The sequence below is a fragment of the Epinephelus lanceolatus genome, chromosome 3, assembly GCF_041903045.1.
Source record: "Epinephelus lanceolatus isolate andai-2023 chromosome 3, ASM4190304v1, whole genome shotgun sequence".
NCBI classification, from domain to species: Eukaryota; Metazoa; Chordata; class Actinopteri; order Perciformes; family Serranidae; genus Epinephelus; species Epinephelus lanceolatus.
In genome coordinates, this window is record NC_135736.1 from 22,930,650 (window position 1) to 22,947,864 (window position 17,215).

At 40.7% G+C, this 17,215-nt stretch overlaps 3 protein-coding genes across 4 annotated transcripts; 1 reads left to right on the forward strand and 2 right to left on the reverse strand.

The window, feature by feature from the left end:
* The first annotated feature begins 1,258 nt into the window (after positions 1-1,258).
* abcg2b (ATP-binding cassette, sub-family G (WHITE), member 2b) lies at positions 1,259-12,625 on the forward strand. 2 transcript variants are annotated; one of them, XM_033625399.2, is made up of 15 exons: positions 1,259-1,543; positions 3,229-3,288; positions 3,376-3,493; positions 3,579-3,734; positions 4,468-4,625; positions 4,827-4,978; positions 5,999-6,088; positions 6,429-6,580; positions 6,893-7,044; positions 7,569-7,658; positions 8,048-8,172; positions 10,833-10,987; positions 11,104-11,193; positions 11,325-11,377; positions 11,480-12,625. In XM_033625399.2, exons 1-15 carry the CDS (start codon positions 1,392-1,394, stop codon positions 11,625-11,627), a joined length of 1,851 nt encoding a protein of 616 aa, XP_033481290.1. In that variant the 5' UTR covers positions 1,259-1,391; the 3' UTR covers positions 11,628-12,625. The 2 variants fall into 2 exon arrangements, with proteins under 2 accessions (XP_033481290.1, XP_033481291.1); XM_033625400.2 differs by having other exon boundaries at positions 6,432-6,580.
* Positions 12,626-13,185: 560 nt separating this feature from the next.
* Positions 13,186-14,548, reverse strand: LOC117254635 (uncharacterized). The gene has a single exon (XM_033623002.2). The coding sequence runs from the start codon at positions 14,431-14,433 to the stop codon at positions 13,471-13,473; it is 963 nt and encodes a 320-aa protein (XP_033478893.2). The 5' UTR covers positions 14,434-14,548; the 3' UTR covers positions 13,186-13,470.
* A 796-nt stretch (positions 14,549-15,344) lies between these two features.
* LOC117256031 (lipopolysaccharide-induced tumor necrosis factor-alpha factor homolog) lies at positions 15,345-16,593 on the reverse strand. The gene is made up of 4 exons (XM_033625317.2): positions 16,413-16,593; positions 16,188-16,319; positions 15,806-15,980; positions 15,345-15,698 (listed from the first exon to the last, which is right to left on the reverse strand). Exons 1-4 carry the CDS (start codon positions 16,471-16,473, stop codon positions 15,581-15,583), a joined length of 486 nt encoding a protein of 161 aa, XP_033481208.1. The 5' UTR covers positions 16,474-16,593; the 3' UTR covers positions 15,345-15,580.
* Between the last annotated feature and the right edge of the window lie 622 nt (positions 16,594-17,215).

A 17,215-nucleotide genomic window follows, 5' to 3' on the forward strand; every position in this document is an offset into this window, starting at 1 on the left:
ACTGGCCACGCCCATATCGCTGTACTATAATTGTGATAGGCTGCGGAGATTTCTGTAGGCGGTTCTTGGTGCTGAACACGAAGCCTGATTGGACAACGACAAAAAAGAGAAAAGGTCAGAGAAAAACAAAGTTGATCCCACCCAGGAGATTCTCTGTAGCCTGCCATACAGCATTCTGCCCAGCAGGGGGCAGCCTGGCCATGTAAATGTGGACCACTAGGCTATGCAGTTGAAAGTATAAGGACACCCCTGTCCTGTTTACACTGCATACTTACTGTGTGCTTTTGGTCTAAGGCTGATTTTCATTGTTAAAGCAACCTGTAGTTTCAGTTTAAGACTGTTAAACTTGCTACTGGCGGCAAGTGACAATTGTAGGATAATGACAACCCACAGAAATCATACAAAAAACACATACAGGCAATATGTCTTGGTGATTTGGTGCATTAACAATAAGTACAAAAGTTACTGTTCCTACAGAAAATATGGGAAAAAAGAAACAATTCAAATTCAAAAAATTTAAAACAAAGAGCTACTACAGTATCTGAACTGATAAAGAGCAATCAAGATAGTAAATGATTCAGTAACATCCATTATTCTGTTACTTAAAATTAGCCACCATAAGCTGCTGATCATAGCAGACTAATTAAGGCCGTGGGAGCCAAAACTCTGAGCAGAGAGTATATGACTTATTAATGCAACTTTTCATTTGTAAGAGTAATATTAACAGTGTATTATTTCTTCTTTCAGAAGTTAAATAGTGCTCTAAGGACAATCTTAATAATACAGGGCATGTGATTCCAACTCTGTTGCAACATTTCGGTGACTTCCTTCAACCTGACAAAACCAAGCCCATAATTAAAATGTTTTTCCTAGTCTGGTGTGTAAAAACTTGACTGGCCTGCAGAAAGCCTTGACCTCAACCCCATCCAACACCTTTGGGAGGAATTATGCTGACTGAGGGCAGGGCCTTATCACCAAACATGAATGCCCCTTATGGTCCCCCATGATCCTGAAAGCAGATTAAGAGATATTGTCAAGAGATGGATAACACTATACACCGTGTAAACGTCATCCCTTATCATCACTTTTTATCACATAGCTTGTGGTGCTTCTTGGGTGCAGTTACAGTTGGTCCGAGATGTTGAGGAGGAAAGTTCAATGTCATGTCAGTTTGGCAACAACCACAATTCTAGTGGCTGAGGATTAAAGAGGAGTCCAAAGATCAGCTACGTTTATTACAGTAACTCACTGATTACATGCTTGCTCACCTTTCCCTCTGTCTTTCTCTCTGTCTGACTGCACTGGTCTCTGCGTCAGACTGTACCCCTCTCTCTTTGAATCTCTATTTCTGACTCCTCTTCTTGCTGCAAATTCTACTGTTTTTTTTAAATATGTCTCAGGGGGAGAAGGTTGTTTGCAATGTTGAAGAGTATTTCCAGGAACGAGGGCCAACTGTCACATTTAGCAACTTGCACTACTGTGTTCACGAGACGAGGTTCTGCCGCAAGGGAGGTGCTGAAAAACACATCCTCAACGATGTAAGGTAGGGCATGATAGTTACCTGTCAGTGTGTACGTGTATACACACACCTACCCACAGCACTATATGTAATGACTGCATTATCAATTGGTGTTGACTGTATGTTAGCATGCTACATGTATGAGGCAACACTCCAGGTGCTTCTTCCTTAATATCGTATGCACCATGGTTGCTATACATCAGACAGTAAGTATTTTATGAGATTGTGTGTTTGTTGCTCATTTTATTGAACCTGTATATCATTCAATACATTTTATAGGAACTTCGTCAGTCTGTTTATTTGTGTATTATTGAGGAAAGCTTAGACAAAAAAGAAAATCCAGAACAAACAAAGTCAAACATGTCCTGATATAAGATGGTCAAATGGGATGCATTTACATTATACATCTGTATTTTCATGCTATTGTCATCAGAGCTTTTGGCCAGAGCCTTTTAGGCAACATACAATGAGTTGAATTAAAGTAATCAAAGCATGAATGACATTCAAAAGGCCCCGAATATTACAGATTACAGAAATTTCAATGTCAGTAGTACTTGCTCGATGCTACTGTACTTCCTGTTCCACTGCAAAATGTCAAAACTGGACAATGAAGATGTTTTTATGAATTATACTGTCATCCACTCATGCACATGGAAGGATGTGGTGGCCTGAATCTAATGAGTAGTGAAAGATAATCTGTGTCTGGATTACCATATGGTAATACTGAAGTGGACATATTATAGAAATATTTAAACAATGATGCCAGCATGGTTTCATGAAAAAATACTATCAGGTGTCGGACAGTTGTATGTAATCATTTTTAAATGTAACCCGTAATTGCCTGACTTGTGAATGTAAATCTTTAACATGAGAATGTTGCAGTTTCAAGGTCCAGTGTCTAAGATTTAGGGGGCTTTAGTGGCATCTAGTGGTGAGGATTGCAGATTGCAACCAGCTGAAACTTCTCCCCGTTTGAATTCCGTCAGTGTTCATTGTTCAGGAGGTTTTATTGGGAGCTAAATTATCCACAGAAGTCTCTTCCTCTCCAAAACAAACGGACCAGCTTATGAAACCCGGCAATAACTGAAAAAAGCAGTTTTACATTAAAATGCGGCTCGGCATGTTGAAGACGAGCGCCTGCTAATGTGTGCTCACCCTTTTTCTCTCATAACTTAAGATCCAGACATTCAGAAAGTTTTTACTGGGAGCTGAATTATCCACAGAGGTCTCTTCCTCTCCAAAACAAACAGACCTAGGAATTTAAACTGGGAAAAACACTAAATAAATCAATTTTACATTACAAATCAGTGTTTCTCTTATGCTGCTTGTCGCAGAGGGGTTGCTAACTACAGTGGCCAACACAAAAACGCAAATGTCCCTATCCAGAGTCAGTGTTTGGTTTGTCTGTTCTGGGCTACTGTACAACATGGCAGTGCAACATGGTGCACTCAGTGGGTTCGGACCTGCTCCCTGTGCAGATATAAACGGCTCATTCTAAGGGGACAAAAAACAACAATTGTCATTTTCAGGTGATTATACACTACAATAGAAAATACTTTTTATATTATATTCCATTTCTGCCAATATATCCCCCAAATCCTACACACTGGACCTTTGAAGGTTTATCTTTGGCTTTTAAAGCTACAATATATCATGGTAATTGGACAGAATTCATTCTAGATTGTTGATGTGCTGGTTGTTTGTTGCAGTGGCATCATGAGACCTGGGATGAATGCCATCATGGGCGCCACCGGAAGTGGCAAAACATCGTAAGAAACATACAAACACACAGGCACTGTGTCACACACACACACACACACACACACCCACATGAATATTGTTTCTCTTACTGTCAGACTCCTGGATGTGATCGCAGGAAGAAAAGACCCTGCTGGACTGAAGGAAGGAAGAGTGATGGTGGATGGCAAAGTCGTCACGTCTGAGCTCAGGCTCAGCTCTGCCTATGTGGTCCAGGTACACATACACAAACGCTTTTTGACGTTATTATAATTTGGAATTCTCTGAGTTGTTTGTGCCTTCATCACCCATGTGCCTCTAGGATGATATCCTGATGGGCACTCTGTCTGTGAGGGAGAACCTCCTGTTCAGTGCCAACCTGCGTCTCAACCCTCGGGAACACACCACCGTGGACAAAAACAGCAGAGTAGATGCCATCATACAAGACCTGGGCCTTACAGACTGTGCAGACACTAAGGTACAGTGTTACATACACAAACTGCATAATAGCTGCACATCACTCAGTGTACTGCAGTGCTGGAGGAGTATTTACTCAACCTTGAAGATTTTAACTTTCCTAATATCTTACTTAAGTATAAGCAGGAGCAAATGAACAAGTAGTTCATCTAAAAGTGTTTTTGCAAGAAAATCTATCTACATTACTTTTTTTTTATGACTACCCATAGGAGACACCAGTGCACAAATCTTCATTGGTGAACCATGAACAGCTCTGTAGGTGTCCATTGTCTCATATTTATGGGTGCCATGCCTTTACTTGTACTCTGTAATGGTGTACTATATTTCAACTGTAGCAAAGTCTATGAAAAGTGACTTACAGTATTCAAAAGTAAAACTACTGACGTTAAAACAGCTTAAAGCCTACATGTTTAAAAACAAGTTACATAGATTTCAGGGGGGGTGCGGGGGGATGTCTCCCTCAATATTTAGGACATTTACACCCCTCCACCCAAATAAAAACAAGTAAGTTGCAAAGGTCTTACACTTTTACAAAAGTGCAAAATAAAAAAAAATCAGTGTAAATTCAGTGTTTGATGCTCAAAATTTGCTGGCAGAGGACCCCCAACCCTCCGTTTAATTTGTGCTCCTTCCCACCGCTGAAACGAAATCTATGCCCCTGTTACCAGGAGTATTTACTGTTTTTCAGCCTTGCTGTTAATCTCAGCACCTAAGTGTTTTGTGTGTGTGTGCAGATAGGGACAGAGTTTCTGCGTGGTGTATCTGGAGGTGAAAGGAAGAGGTGTAGCATCGGGATGGAGCTCATCACCTCTCCCTCTCTGCTGTTTCTGGATGAACCGACCACTGGACTGGACTCTAACACTGCAAACTGTATCATCAATCTACTGCACAAGTACAACATCATTTCTAAATTATCTCACATCAGGCAACACACGCTACATATAAACATAAGATACTAAAGCATACTGCTGCTGAAGATGACAACGCTTTATTACTGATGCCCCACAAATCTGCTGCATCTTCACCATACACTGCCGTGTTTGTGTTTTCTCTACCAATATGGATAAAAACAAATTTCCATATGTGTGTTAAGGCTCTCCAGAAGAGGTAAGACTGTGATCTTCTCCATCCACCAGCCACGCTACTCCATCTTCAGACAGTTTGACCATCTGACTCTGATGCATAAAGGGGAGGTGGTGTACGCAGGAGCGGCAGATCATACACTGGAATACTTCACAAACCTTGGTATGAGTGTGTTTGTGTGTTTACTGTGCAAGGTAGGAATGTGTAGTAATGTATGGTTGTATTTGTTGATAGGTATGCACAAGTATGAATGTATGGCTGCCTGTTTGTACATAGTTATAGATAGATATGTATGGTTTTACTGTATTTTCTCAAATAATGGCCGGGGGCATGGTCACTACAAACAAATACAGGCAATGGGGGAAAACAAAGGTGGATAAACTCCTGGTGCCCGAGACACCAAAAAAAATGCACGTTAACTAAGAATAATGCACATGTCCATTACCTATATAAATGCAACAATATGATCCATGCAAATATTTAATAAAAGCTTTATAAAGAAATGAATGGATTCTTTTCACTAAAACGGGAGCTTTAATCTTAAACAGATACAGAAAGTGCTGAGTAATGCAGTAACAAAAATTTAACAAAGGAAATGGAAACGCGTCAAAAAAGACAGAGGTAGAGTCAAATAGAATGAATTTAAAACAGCCTCTCTCTAATATAAGCTTGCTTCAAATAAAGCCTGGTACCATCTGCAGTTGAGGTAAGTAAAGGCCCCATTTACTATTTGAGAATTTACAGTTTAAATATATGATGTACTGTCATGCATAGATATATTTCTATTTGTATTCATTTAAGTTCTGCTTCTGTTCAGTTGTTAATTGAGCATGAATGCTAATAAACTCAATCTCAAAGGTGTAGGATCTTGACTGGGAATATGTCTGAATATAATATGATGAATCCTTATAAAGAAAAGGGTAAGTTATTCTATTGCCTCTGATGTCATGGTGCTTGACAGTCAGCAACCTCAGTTTAGCTGCTGTTCTATATTTAAATATTCATACATTATAATCTGCTACTGCCATATAAAATGAAAAAAAAACCTGGTTGTCTAGATGGTGAACTACTGTTTTATTTAAATTATTTAATACCCTGTCGGGATAATGTTTGCATTCATAGAGGCACTCATCACAGTGTTGCACATGTTGTATCATGTATTGTATGTGTGTTTTGGTACAGGCTACCAAATTGAGTCCTTTGACAACCCTGCTGATTTCTTCATGGACATCACAAATGGAGAGGCGAAATCATTTACATCACCCACTGCAGGTACACACACACAGTTTCATTATATCGCACCAACAGATGCTCTAAGCATGTTTTTTTGGTAATTTGTGGGTAAGAACACGTCTGCGTAACAAAGTCAGATTGGGCTAAAATCAGTTATCTAGATGATTGAAAAACTAGATGGCTAAAAAACCTACTTGTTTTCTTTTAGAATTAGATCGATTTCCTGTCTGTACAAAGAGTATGAAGCCAGAACCTAGAGTTGATTAGCTTAGCTTAGCATAACTCCTGGAAGAAGGGTTGTTGTGATTTTAACTATGTTTATTTTGCTGTCCTTATCTACAACATGCCGATGTGTAACGGCTTCTCTGTTTTTCTACAGTAGAGTGTTATAACCCACTGGCAACCAAGTACCGCCAGTCGCAGCTGTGCCAGGATATGCTTGAGGAGTTGAACCATGTAAACCAGAGCGTTGCTGAAGGGCTCAAAGGTGAAGAGGAACCAGTCGACTATGCTACCTCTTTCCTCTATCAGGTCAGTGAACTCCACAATTTAGAAGCACATCAAAGATATTGGACAAAACATGTTTCTCTCATTTAAACTATATGAGATAATTATCCATTTGAGGCAATTAAAGTCTCAGTTGTGATTCATTTCATCGTGATTACCCAAAATTGAAGCGAATCTATGTTGCATAGCAGAGTTCAATGACTGTGCCAGCCAGCTGGAAAGATAGTGTGCTTGGCTGCCCGCTGAATGAACCCTGTTTATAACTGTCATCATAAAATATAACTTCTGTCTGCCTCTGTGTGTGTGTGTGTGTGTGTGTGTGTATGTGTGAGACAGATGCGTGTGGTGTGTGGCAGGACAGTGCTGAACACTCTGAGGAACCCTCAGACCTCTTATGCCCAGTTGGCTCTCAACATCTTCTTTGCAATTCTGGTGGGACTCATTTATTACCAAATGCCCTTAACGCTGCCCGAGGCTCTACAGAACAGGTACAGTACGTGTAACAGACAGCATAACAGCCAACCGAGTTTTCAGCACAGTGTGTCTGCTCTATTTTCACCTCTGCACACTCCTGTCATAACTGTGTCACCTTTCCTCAGCCCACCAAAATACAACATTACTTTATGAAAATAGAAGATAATATCAAAGGTTTTTCTTTGTTGTTTGAATGCAAACATAATTGCTTACGCTGTCAATACAAAAATGATAAAAATGTAAAAAGAAAAAAAATAGTATGTAGCACTGGGGTATGAAAGCTGAATTCAATTTAAAATATACTAAATTAGTGATATAAGAAGCTATGCCATATGAGCCATATAAGAAGCCAAGGTGTCATGTAATTTGTATTCAGCAAGTGACAACATTTCACAGTAGTCTTACCTGAATCTGCTGTTATACTTGTTCCTTTGTGGGGATAAAACCCACGTCAGGGTGACATTTTCTTCTTAACTTTCCATCAGATGAACTGATAATCAAATACCTCTCTCTCTTTCTCTCTCTCTCTGGATGACAGGAGCGGAGCGTTCTTCTTCCTTATCATCAACATGGTGTTTGGGAATCTCTCTGCTGTGGAGCTCTTTATAAACGAAAGGGCGATCTTCATGTGAGTCAAAGATAAAGGCTGTGTGTGTAAGCACGTTGAAGTGCAGGTTCAATGCCCAGATGCATCTATGTGGATCACTTCTCTTTTTAAGGCTATTTAAAGGATAAGGCTGATGTTACTCTACATGTTTATTATTGTACAACAAACAACAGCTATGTCTTAGTACTACTTAAAGTATTGTCTGGCTTCCCTTTTCTGTCTGCGGCACTCGGCCCCAAGCCCACTGGTTCCTACAGAGGATATAAATCTTTAACAGGCCATATAGTTTTGTTTCTAAGTACTTATAGATTATCAGTGAATCCTATAAATCTTTTATAATCCCATGTTTTTTTAACTGTGGCACAGTATTTACATGTCTCTTGATAGCCTTTGCTCATTTTTTGTCGCAGTCACGAGAACTCCAGTGGCTATTACCGCACCTCTGTCTACTTCCTGTCCAAGATTTTCGCTGATCTCATTCCCAATCGCATCATCCCCATCTTTGTATTTTCAGCCATCGCCTACTATATGATGGGTAAGTCTCACACATCCAAGCATGTACTGTACACACCAAGAATGCACACCATATTGTATAATGCATATGAGGAGAGATTGCATTGTAATAAATTGTAAATGAACATTCGAGTGCTGCACAGCTTCTTTTTTTGCATGTCTTTTCATTCTGTTTAAACCTACTGTTTCTGCACAGTTGCAGATGGGGTGAGACATGACTACAGAGGGAGCCCATAGCAGACATTTGTAGCCTTACACACGGGAGGTCCTACTGGGAATGACACTTACTAGCACAGGCCCTGCTGCGATAAATCAGACTCCAGTAAGCATGTTAGGTAGCTGTGGTTTTCTCCCGGTTGGTGGTGATAACGTGAAACAGCAGTGATATTATTTGCTGTCCCCATTAGCTGGTTAGCTCCCATGTTAAAAATAAGCTGGGCTGTGCGAGCAGAAGATTCATTTGCTGCAGGTGGCGGTCTAGCAGCAATCTAACAGCGGCAAAAAGCAAGTTACATGTTGCTTAGCGTGTTCACTGACATATACAGTGGTGGAAAAAAGTTTTCGGACACCCCATGCATTTGTGAAATATTGCATTAAGAATCACTCTTAGGTCTTCAAGTGCAATTTCTTTTAGTACAGTCACAGCCAAAATACTAAATAAATCCTAAAAAAAACATTAAAAACTTAAAATTGATTGGTTCCATAAAAATACAGAAGAAATTTTGAGTATTGGGTCATTTTGGTACCAGTAATGAAGGTCGTTCTTTTTATTAAAAGACACAATTTTTGTTGCCAAGCTTCGTGTCTACATAAAGCCAACACATTTGAAAGTTCTTCAGACACAAAAATGGCTAAAACAAGGAACCTAACGCAGGAAACACGCCTGAAGATAAAGATTCTCAGCCAGGAAGGGTACAGCTGCCACCAGATAGCCAGGAAGTGCAGATACAGTCTTTCAGCAGTTGGATACACTCTGCAGAAATACAGACGAACCAACAGCTTGGAAGACAAACCAAGATCTGGGCGTCCAAGGGTTTCTTCAGTAAGAAATGACTGCATCCTGATCCCCATGTGCAGGCAAAACTGCCGAATGACATCACAGGAGCTTCAGCAGCAGTGGTCAACCCAAACTGGTGTCCAGTGTTCCACCCGCGCTGTACGTGGCCGACTTTTAGATCATGGCTTAAGGTCCTACAAGGCTATCAAGAAGCCCCTGATCAATGAGAGACAGAGGTTAGCCTGGCATCGTTGGGCCCAGGCACACAAGAACTGGACAGCCAGGAATTGGAAGAAGATTTTGTGGTCAGATGAGTCCAGTTTCCAGCTTTATCTTCCTCCTACTAATGTGAGGGTACGCAGAAGGCCAGGCGAAGCATTATCTCCAGCATGTACAGTACCTACTGTCAAGCATGGTGGAGGCAGTATCATGGTTTGGGGATGCATGAGTGCTGCTGGTGTTGGTCATCTCACTGTCTGTGATGGCACATTGAACTCTACCAAGTATTGTACCATTCTCGAAACCCACATGCTCCCTTCTGCGCGTGCACTGTTCCGTCGAGGTAAAAACTGGATGTTTCAACAAGATAATGCCCCTTGCCACACATCCAAGGCCAGTAGAACTTGGCTGCAGGAGCACAGTATCCAGGTCTTAGAGTGGCCAGCTCAATCCCTGGACATGAGCCCCATTGAAAATCTGTGGTGGATTATCAAAAGGTCTGTTTCAAAGCATAAACCAAACAATTTAGAAGAATTAAAAGCAATAATTCAAGAAGAATGGGACAAGATTACCCCTCAACAGTGTGAAAGGCTCGTGGGGAACATGCCAGCCAGGATTAGAGCTCTACTACGTGCCAATGGCAGGACTACTAAATATTAATTTGATGATGTGATGGTTTATTTATTTTTTGTTCAGTTTTGAACACATTCTCTGTTATTTGTTGACTTTGATACCGACAATGTTGAGAACTGACATATTGAAACTGTCAAGAATTTAGTTTTGTTAGTTTTTCTTGTAAACAATAAACAAAAAAATATAATTTGTATTTGTTTATATCTGTCTAATGCAGCCACACCTTTTGAAACACAAAAAAGATTTTTCCACAAATATTTCATGATAATATCTGAGATTGTGTAAAATTTTAAGGGTGTCCGAAAACTTTTTTCCACCACTGTAGAGCAGGTTAGGACATCTGATGTTTGCTTGTTAGCATCACATCCAACTCATTTAATCCAGTGAATCACTTTATTAAAATTGAGGGTTTTCTTCAAGGGTATTTTGTTAGGGTGATGACCTCATAAAATATGATAACAGACAGTTAAAGCTTCAATAGAAACCCTCAGTAGAGGCTTCGAACGTAATGAAAGGGCATTCAGTACAGCCCTAGAAAGCAGCAAAAGTCCAGGATTTTCTCTGCATTGGTTCGGCTTCATCCCAAGGGCATTCAAGTTTTAAGGAATAAAATCTAGATGACAGGAAGCTGCCTGGCTCCAGTTCTGTACGTCCTCCTAGTTTATGCTCCTACTGGTGATCTCTTTTTGTCTGGAACCTTTCATTTGACCTTTCAGCCATGTCTAACCCCACCAGGGGGAACCTGCTAAAAGCCATTCTCTGGATTTTATTAAAATGTACATTCTCATTGTCATGTCTATCTTCCTGCTTACAAGTATCCACCACTTTTTTAGGACTGAAGCCTGCCTTTGAGGCCTTCATGTGTTTCTCCCTGACCATGTCTCTGGTCAGTCTGGCAGGAGTCGGTCTGGCCTTCCTTGTTTCTGCCAGCGTATCTTCATTTGCCATGGCTAACATCCTCATTGCTCTGCCCTTCGTCTTTATGATGGTGAGACGCCGAGAAGACACACACATAAAATATACATGACTGAGATCATAATGTGCACTCTTGAAGATATATAGTAGAATTATATTTTTCACAAGTGTATTATTCCCTCTCTTTAGGTCTTTGGTGGTTATCTTGTCAATCTCAATGCCATGCTGAGCTGGCTCTCCTGGCTGAAATGGATCAGTATCTTCAGATATGGACTGAATGTAAGATATGTAAAACAGGCAGAGCGAGAGCAGAGGAGCGTGGCTGTGAGAATGAGTTCACCAGGGTTGAATTTTATCAGTGTTTATCTGTAGCGAGGAAGTTTTTCAGCGCATCTCTTTGTCCCTCTTAGGCTGCATTCATCAACGAGTTTAAGGGACAGCTCTTCTACAGCAACACCACCATGTGAGTGCTGAGCGATAACACAGCCACTCCTTAAAACACAATTACACACACACACACACACATACACATACACACACTGAGCCTCTCTTGTCTGTGCTGCAGTATCCCAGGGGAGCTGTTCCTGAAAGGACAGGACATTGACTACTCTGTGTGGGGCTTCTGGCAGAACCAGGTGGCTCTGCTGGGAATCATATTGGTCTGCATGTTCCTGGCGTACGTACAGCTGCGACGAATCAACCGCTGGAAATGATGCCCGTCCATCTGCTTATGTATCCATTAACCATGCAACCGTGTACTGTGTCTTTATCTTTCATCTTATTTATTCAACAGACCTTAAATGAAACACATACCATCATTTGGGGGGAAAAATAAGATTTAAATTATTATTTAAAATCAACATATTAGTTGAACATTACACATTCAACCTCTCTCCATCCTTCACTCACTCACACTCTCACTGATAAACAAACACACGTGTTGTAACATTTGACTCCCAGGTGGATAAGCTGCCACTAAGCACACTTGGTCTGTGCACGAGGGAATGTACAGCAACCGCCACGCTGACGTCTAAGTCCATACAAAGCTTCTTACAGTGACTGACACAACATTAGCCAGAGTAAAGAGAAGATGTACAGAATTTAGTATATATTACAGGAAATACTTAAGTTAAAAAAAAATAATAATTAACAAAATTTATATATATATATATATATATATATATATATATATATATATAAGTCAGTGCCTAAAGCTATTACCTTTTTTTATTAATGCCTCAGAGAAACAGTGAAGGAATTGTCATTTTATTTTGAGTGAAATATACCTTTTTTGTTACAAACTTTATGCAAGTTTTACAAAAATATATTGATAACTTATCAGCATGAGGTATGGGTGTAAAGTCACGCTGTAAAACTCAATTACACGGCAGAGAAAAAGATTCACACATGACGGAGAAGCATTCAAATGAACACTTGTTTTAAAGGTTTGAAAATCATCTTATTCCACTCTGTCTGACGGTGTCACATATATTCTGTGTCATGTTGCAGTGAGGCTATATATTTACACCAAGTGAAATCCTCGAACCCAAGACTCTGTGATTTTTACGGCTGCACCACTGCATTAAAAAAAATATTTTCAATGTATTGTGCATTATTTTACAAAAAGTTCCTGTGAAATTCATCTTATTTGGAATCTTGGGGAAGTTTTGCATCTCCTCTTGAATTTAAATAAAATTTTAGGTTTGAAGAATGTTGCGTAGTTGTTGTTGCGTAGTATGAGTTGGACAGTCACTGGGGTTGAAGAGATTAACCGTGGCCATCATTTTAATGTGAACTGATACAGGTTTACTGACATGTATGTTAAGTTACACAATAGGGAAGCAAAGTGTGAAGGGATACTGTGGTTTAGAAAGCTGACCCAGGTTTTCTTATCCCTCCCAGGAGACCCAGAACAAGACAGTGTAGATCGGCTGGGTGCAGGTGCCTATCTATCGTATCTGCAACACAGTCAGGGAAGAGTTGTCTTTCACATTGCATTTCATGTAATCAGATTATTAAAAAACCTCCCTGTGCACAGTGCACACTCATAAAGTGGTAAAGGTGTATCTTATCAACGCGTGGTTTCATGTGTCAGCATGTTAGAAACATAATTCGTTGCACCTTGTTAGTAACAGAATAAAAATGTTTAGTGACTCAAATGTTCTGCAAATAACCCGATATATTGTGATGCTCAAATTTAAAAAAGTTTTAAAATGTGACCTTGTGGCAAAATATGGCTGGTACTTATCAGGTGTTAAAATGTGCAGAGCAAATTTGGATGTCTTGGGTTTTATTATCCCTCTGACTTGGAGAAGAACATGGATCAAACAAAGCAGCAGGAACAGAACATCTCGTGAACTTGTTGAATTCTCCGACAGAGTCATAAAAACTTCAGCACTGTAGCAATGGATGAATATCTTAACAGGACTAGGCCCAGTACACACAAAGCATTGGGGGATAAATAACAAGCACATCTTCAAACGACAACACATAAACAGAAACTGCAGTTCATTCTGAGGTTGGAAGTCGACACCTGAGTTAACTCTCCGTTCAACTTTAGAAACTTTTCACACCGCTTGCACTCTTACTCAGGCTGTGTCCCACTGTAACTGGTGTGTTCTCCAACCCGCGCAGCCACTCTGTACATTTCAGCACCACACGCTCATCCACACCATGGTCCTCCTCTTCCTCATACTCCACATCATCATACTTATGCTGCTCGTTCAGAAGTGAGATTTTCACAATCGAGCTTATGTCTCCCAGTTCAGCATCACTGTTGTTTTTAGCCGGGACCCTGCTGCTTGGAGTGCTGTGTCTCTGTGTTGCTGGTTGATGCCTTTTAGAGACGTTTTCCCTCCTGCGCCTGGAATCAGAAGCATTTCCAGAAGCTCCACTTCCAGCATTTCTGGACGCTGAGTGTTGACGTCTCTCACTGTTCCTTCGCTGCAGCAGCAGAACAGCCTCAGGTGTGAGAGTCAGTGTGAAACGGACCTCATCCTGATGCCTGGCCCTTGTCTTCACCTCTGGTTCACTCTTCGCAGAGCACTGGCTCACAAGTTTGTGCTGCTGTGTTTTAGACAGGGACTCGCCTGAGCTGGAGGCAGGAAAACTGCCTGTTTGTGATGAAGGCAGCAGTCTTTCCCTTCTCTTTGCATGCAGCTCTGCCCCTGACACACCTTTGGCGGTTGGCAGATGACTCCTGGGTTGGCTCTTTTTCCCCAGCTGCTTCAGGTTCGAAGTCAGTCGCTCCTTCACTGAGCTGCCTTTGTCTTCTCTTGGGACCTTAGTCAAAGTAGATGTAGATGAGCTGTTGGTGATTGGTCTCTCCTTCCCGGTCAGTCCTGACACAGAACGTGCAATCGACACAGGTGGTATAAATGGCATTTTGGCAACACACAAGATTAAATAGGAGAGGAGTTCAGTTTTGCGTTTGAAGTTCTGGAAGAAGAAAGAAGAGGACACTAAGGAGGAAACCGATTGACTGGGGGATGCAAGATATTCTGATGCATCCTCGGCCATGCAGGGGTCAGCAGTCCGTGTGTTGCTGCTGGGATCCACCAGTGCTCATCTACCCTGAGTCATCAGACATCCTTACAAGGTCTTATACCTGAGCAGCAGGAGGGTGTGGCACGGCATGCTGCAAAAGGCGTGTGCGACCTCAGACAAGGGGAATGAAGGGTTTTGCTGCATCTAAAATGCTCATTACTCAGAGGCTCAAAGATCTAAAATAAACCACACTCCTTAATCCTCTGGTGTCATGGCAGGGAGGGCACGTTTACTACACACTGTGCAAGTGCACATGCAAGCTTAATCCACACAGGATGTAGTGATGATTAGAGTGAGAGTAAGGTGGGGGGTCTGTGCATTAAGCACTGTTTTGGTAATGGTATAATCTGTGGGGACCAAGTCTGACATAATAGTGTGTAGGATTTAGGGCGATATATTGGCAGAAATGGAATGTAATATGATAAGTATGTTTTCTTTTGTGTATGAAAATAAAAATCATCATGTTTTGTTTCCTTAGATTGAGATGTTTATATTGACATAGGGAGCTGATCCTCATCCATGGAGTCCACCATGTTGCACTGCCATGTTTCTATAGTAGCCCAGAACAGACAAACCAAACACTTGCTTTAGTCAGAGCCATTTGTGTTTTCAAGTCAGCCACCGTACTTAGCAGCCCCACTGCGATGAGCCAGATATAACTGGAAAAACACAGATTTTTAAAATGAAACTGCTTTATTCTGAGTTATACCAATTTCAATAATTGGGTCCATTTGTTTTAGAGAGGGGAAAGCCTCTGTGGATAATTTGGCTCACAGTAAAAACCTCCTGAACAATGAACACCAAAGGAATCCTAACCGAGAGTTCATGCTTGGCACCTGTTGGGTGGCTCTTCTCGTATAAGACAGGAAACACAGAGACATAACTACCACAGAAAACATTTATTTGATATGATTTTCTTACAAAACTCCATTAAAACATAATTTAAAAATCTCTAAATTCTACATGACAGGAACCAACATGTCTTCTCCTTATATACTATACATTTAATCATATAATTATGCTGACTGACTTTAAGAAAGTGTTCATTTTTTGCAACTGAACTTATGTTAAAGTAAGAAACACATTAGATTAACCATTTGGTGGTTAATCTTGTGTGTGTTCATTCACAGCATGTCCTCCTGTGTACATGGAGGACCTGTCGACAACGAGGACAAGTGTGATAGGCATCCTTGAAATAGTTCATGAAAAATGGAATCAGGCAACATCCAAGCACCAACCTGTGAGACAGAAATAAGACATCAGCCTTCTGAATATACGTTATCTGTGTGATTGGTGCTGAGTAATAGACAACCAGATTTAGGTATTCGAATGAGCCTCTCCTCACCCGCATAGCACAAACACAAGACACATGAGCCATGCGTGTCTACCAACTCGGTAGGTGACCTGTGTGGTGACCTGAGTCTGACAGGAAGGGCATGTTGTCAGAGCTGGAGAGCGATACAGCACCGTTTCATAGCTCACAAACTTTGGCCTGGGAGTAGACTGTGGGAGAGCAGACACTAGAGAGCAGACATGAGGGGGGTGAAAAAGCATTCTTATTTAACATTATGATGTTCTCTCTATAAGTCACACTAACTATCCCAACTTAAAATAAATCTACACTTGAGTCTAAAGGGAAGAACATCACTAAATTGAGAACAAATAAAATGTCACATTCAGGCCTACTCCGCATTCAAAATGGAGGCGGATGTTAGGTGAGCATGTACCTGCCAGAGGTAAGTGAGTCTGGGTGGAGAAGCCAACTCCAGAAGAAAAAGAGAAGGAAGGAGGTGGTGGTAGAGGGCTAAAGGGTGAGTGAATGTGGTAGATCCTCCCCTCTTGTCCTGATTTACTTTCATCTGGAAAAAAAAGAACATACACAAGTTTTTTAAACTGTGAAAACTCATCAACTCAGGCCCCATAAATAAAGCAAATTGATAAGAGTATTTTACCTGGTAAGAAGTACGGTGGAGGTGTTGGAAACAGCTCGTCCATTTTTGATAATGACTCCATTTAAGAATTTTGATGATGTAGTACAAAAAAAAAAGAGTAAAAGTCTGAATGTGTTTTGGTGTTTGCAGCCAGCAGCAGCTCATCTGGAGGTGTACCAGCTGCATGGAGAGATACTAATTGAGATCTCCTCTGATTGGTTTAGGGACCTATTACCCACAAGGCAATAGTAGGATTGCATAATAAGTGATTTGGAGGTTTTTTTTTAGGTTGTTATCTTACTTACTTAAAATTCAGGTTTACTAGACATTTCTTGCATGTCATTTTGAGGCCTCCCAATTATATTGTATTCCCCAGATTTTAAAAGATTTATATTTGTACTGTTGCCAAAAAATGCTGTAGAATGATGTGGTGTGTGTTTGGGCAAAGTTAACAGTACTTGTATAACGTTCTGTCCGAAAAAAACTCCACTTTCAGTATGATTGTTAGTGGGTTATGGTACCTACAAAAAGGGTCAGCACTGAAATTATTTTTTTGCTTGAAGTAAAGCTGAGTTCTGTGATAAATGATGAAAGCTGAAAACCATCTACAATATTTCTCAAAAAATAAATATATTGTCAAAATGGATTGAACACAGTCTTATTTGCAGTCATATTGCAATACAGCCCGGGGGCCAAAACTGGCCCGCCAAAGGGTCCAAGCCGGCCCACTAGATGACATTGCACACCTAATATTAATGCACCTGTAAAGGCTAAGAGGTGTCAGGGGTCAGGAGCTATTTAAACTGTGAGAAGATACTAAATGT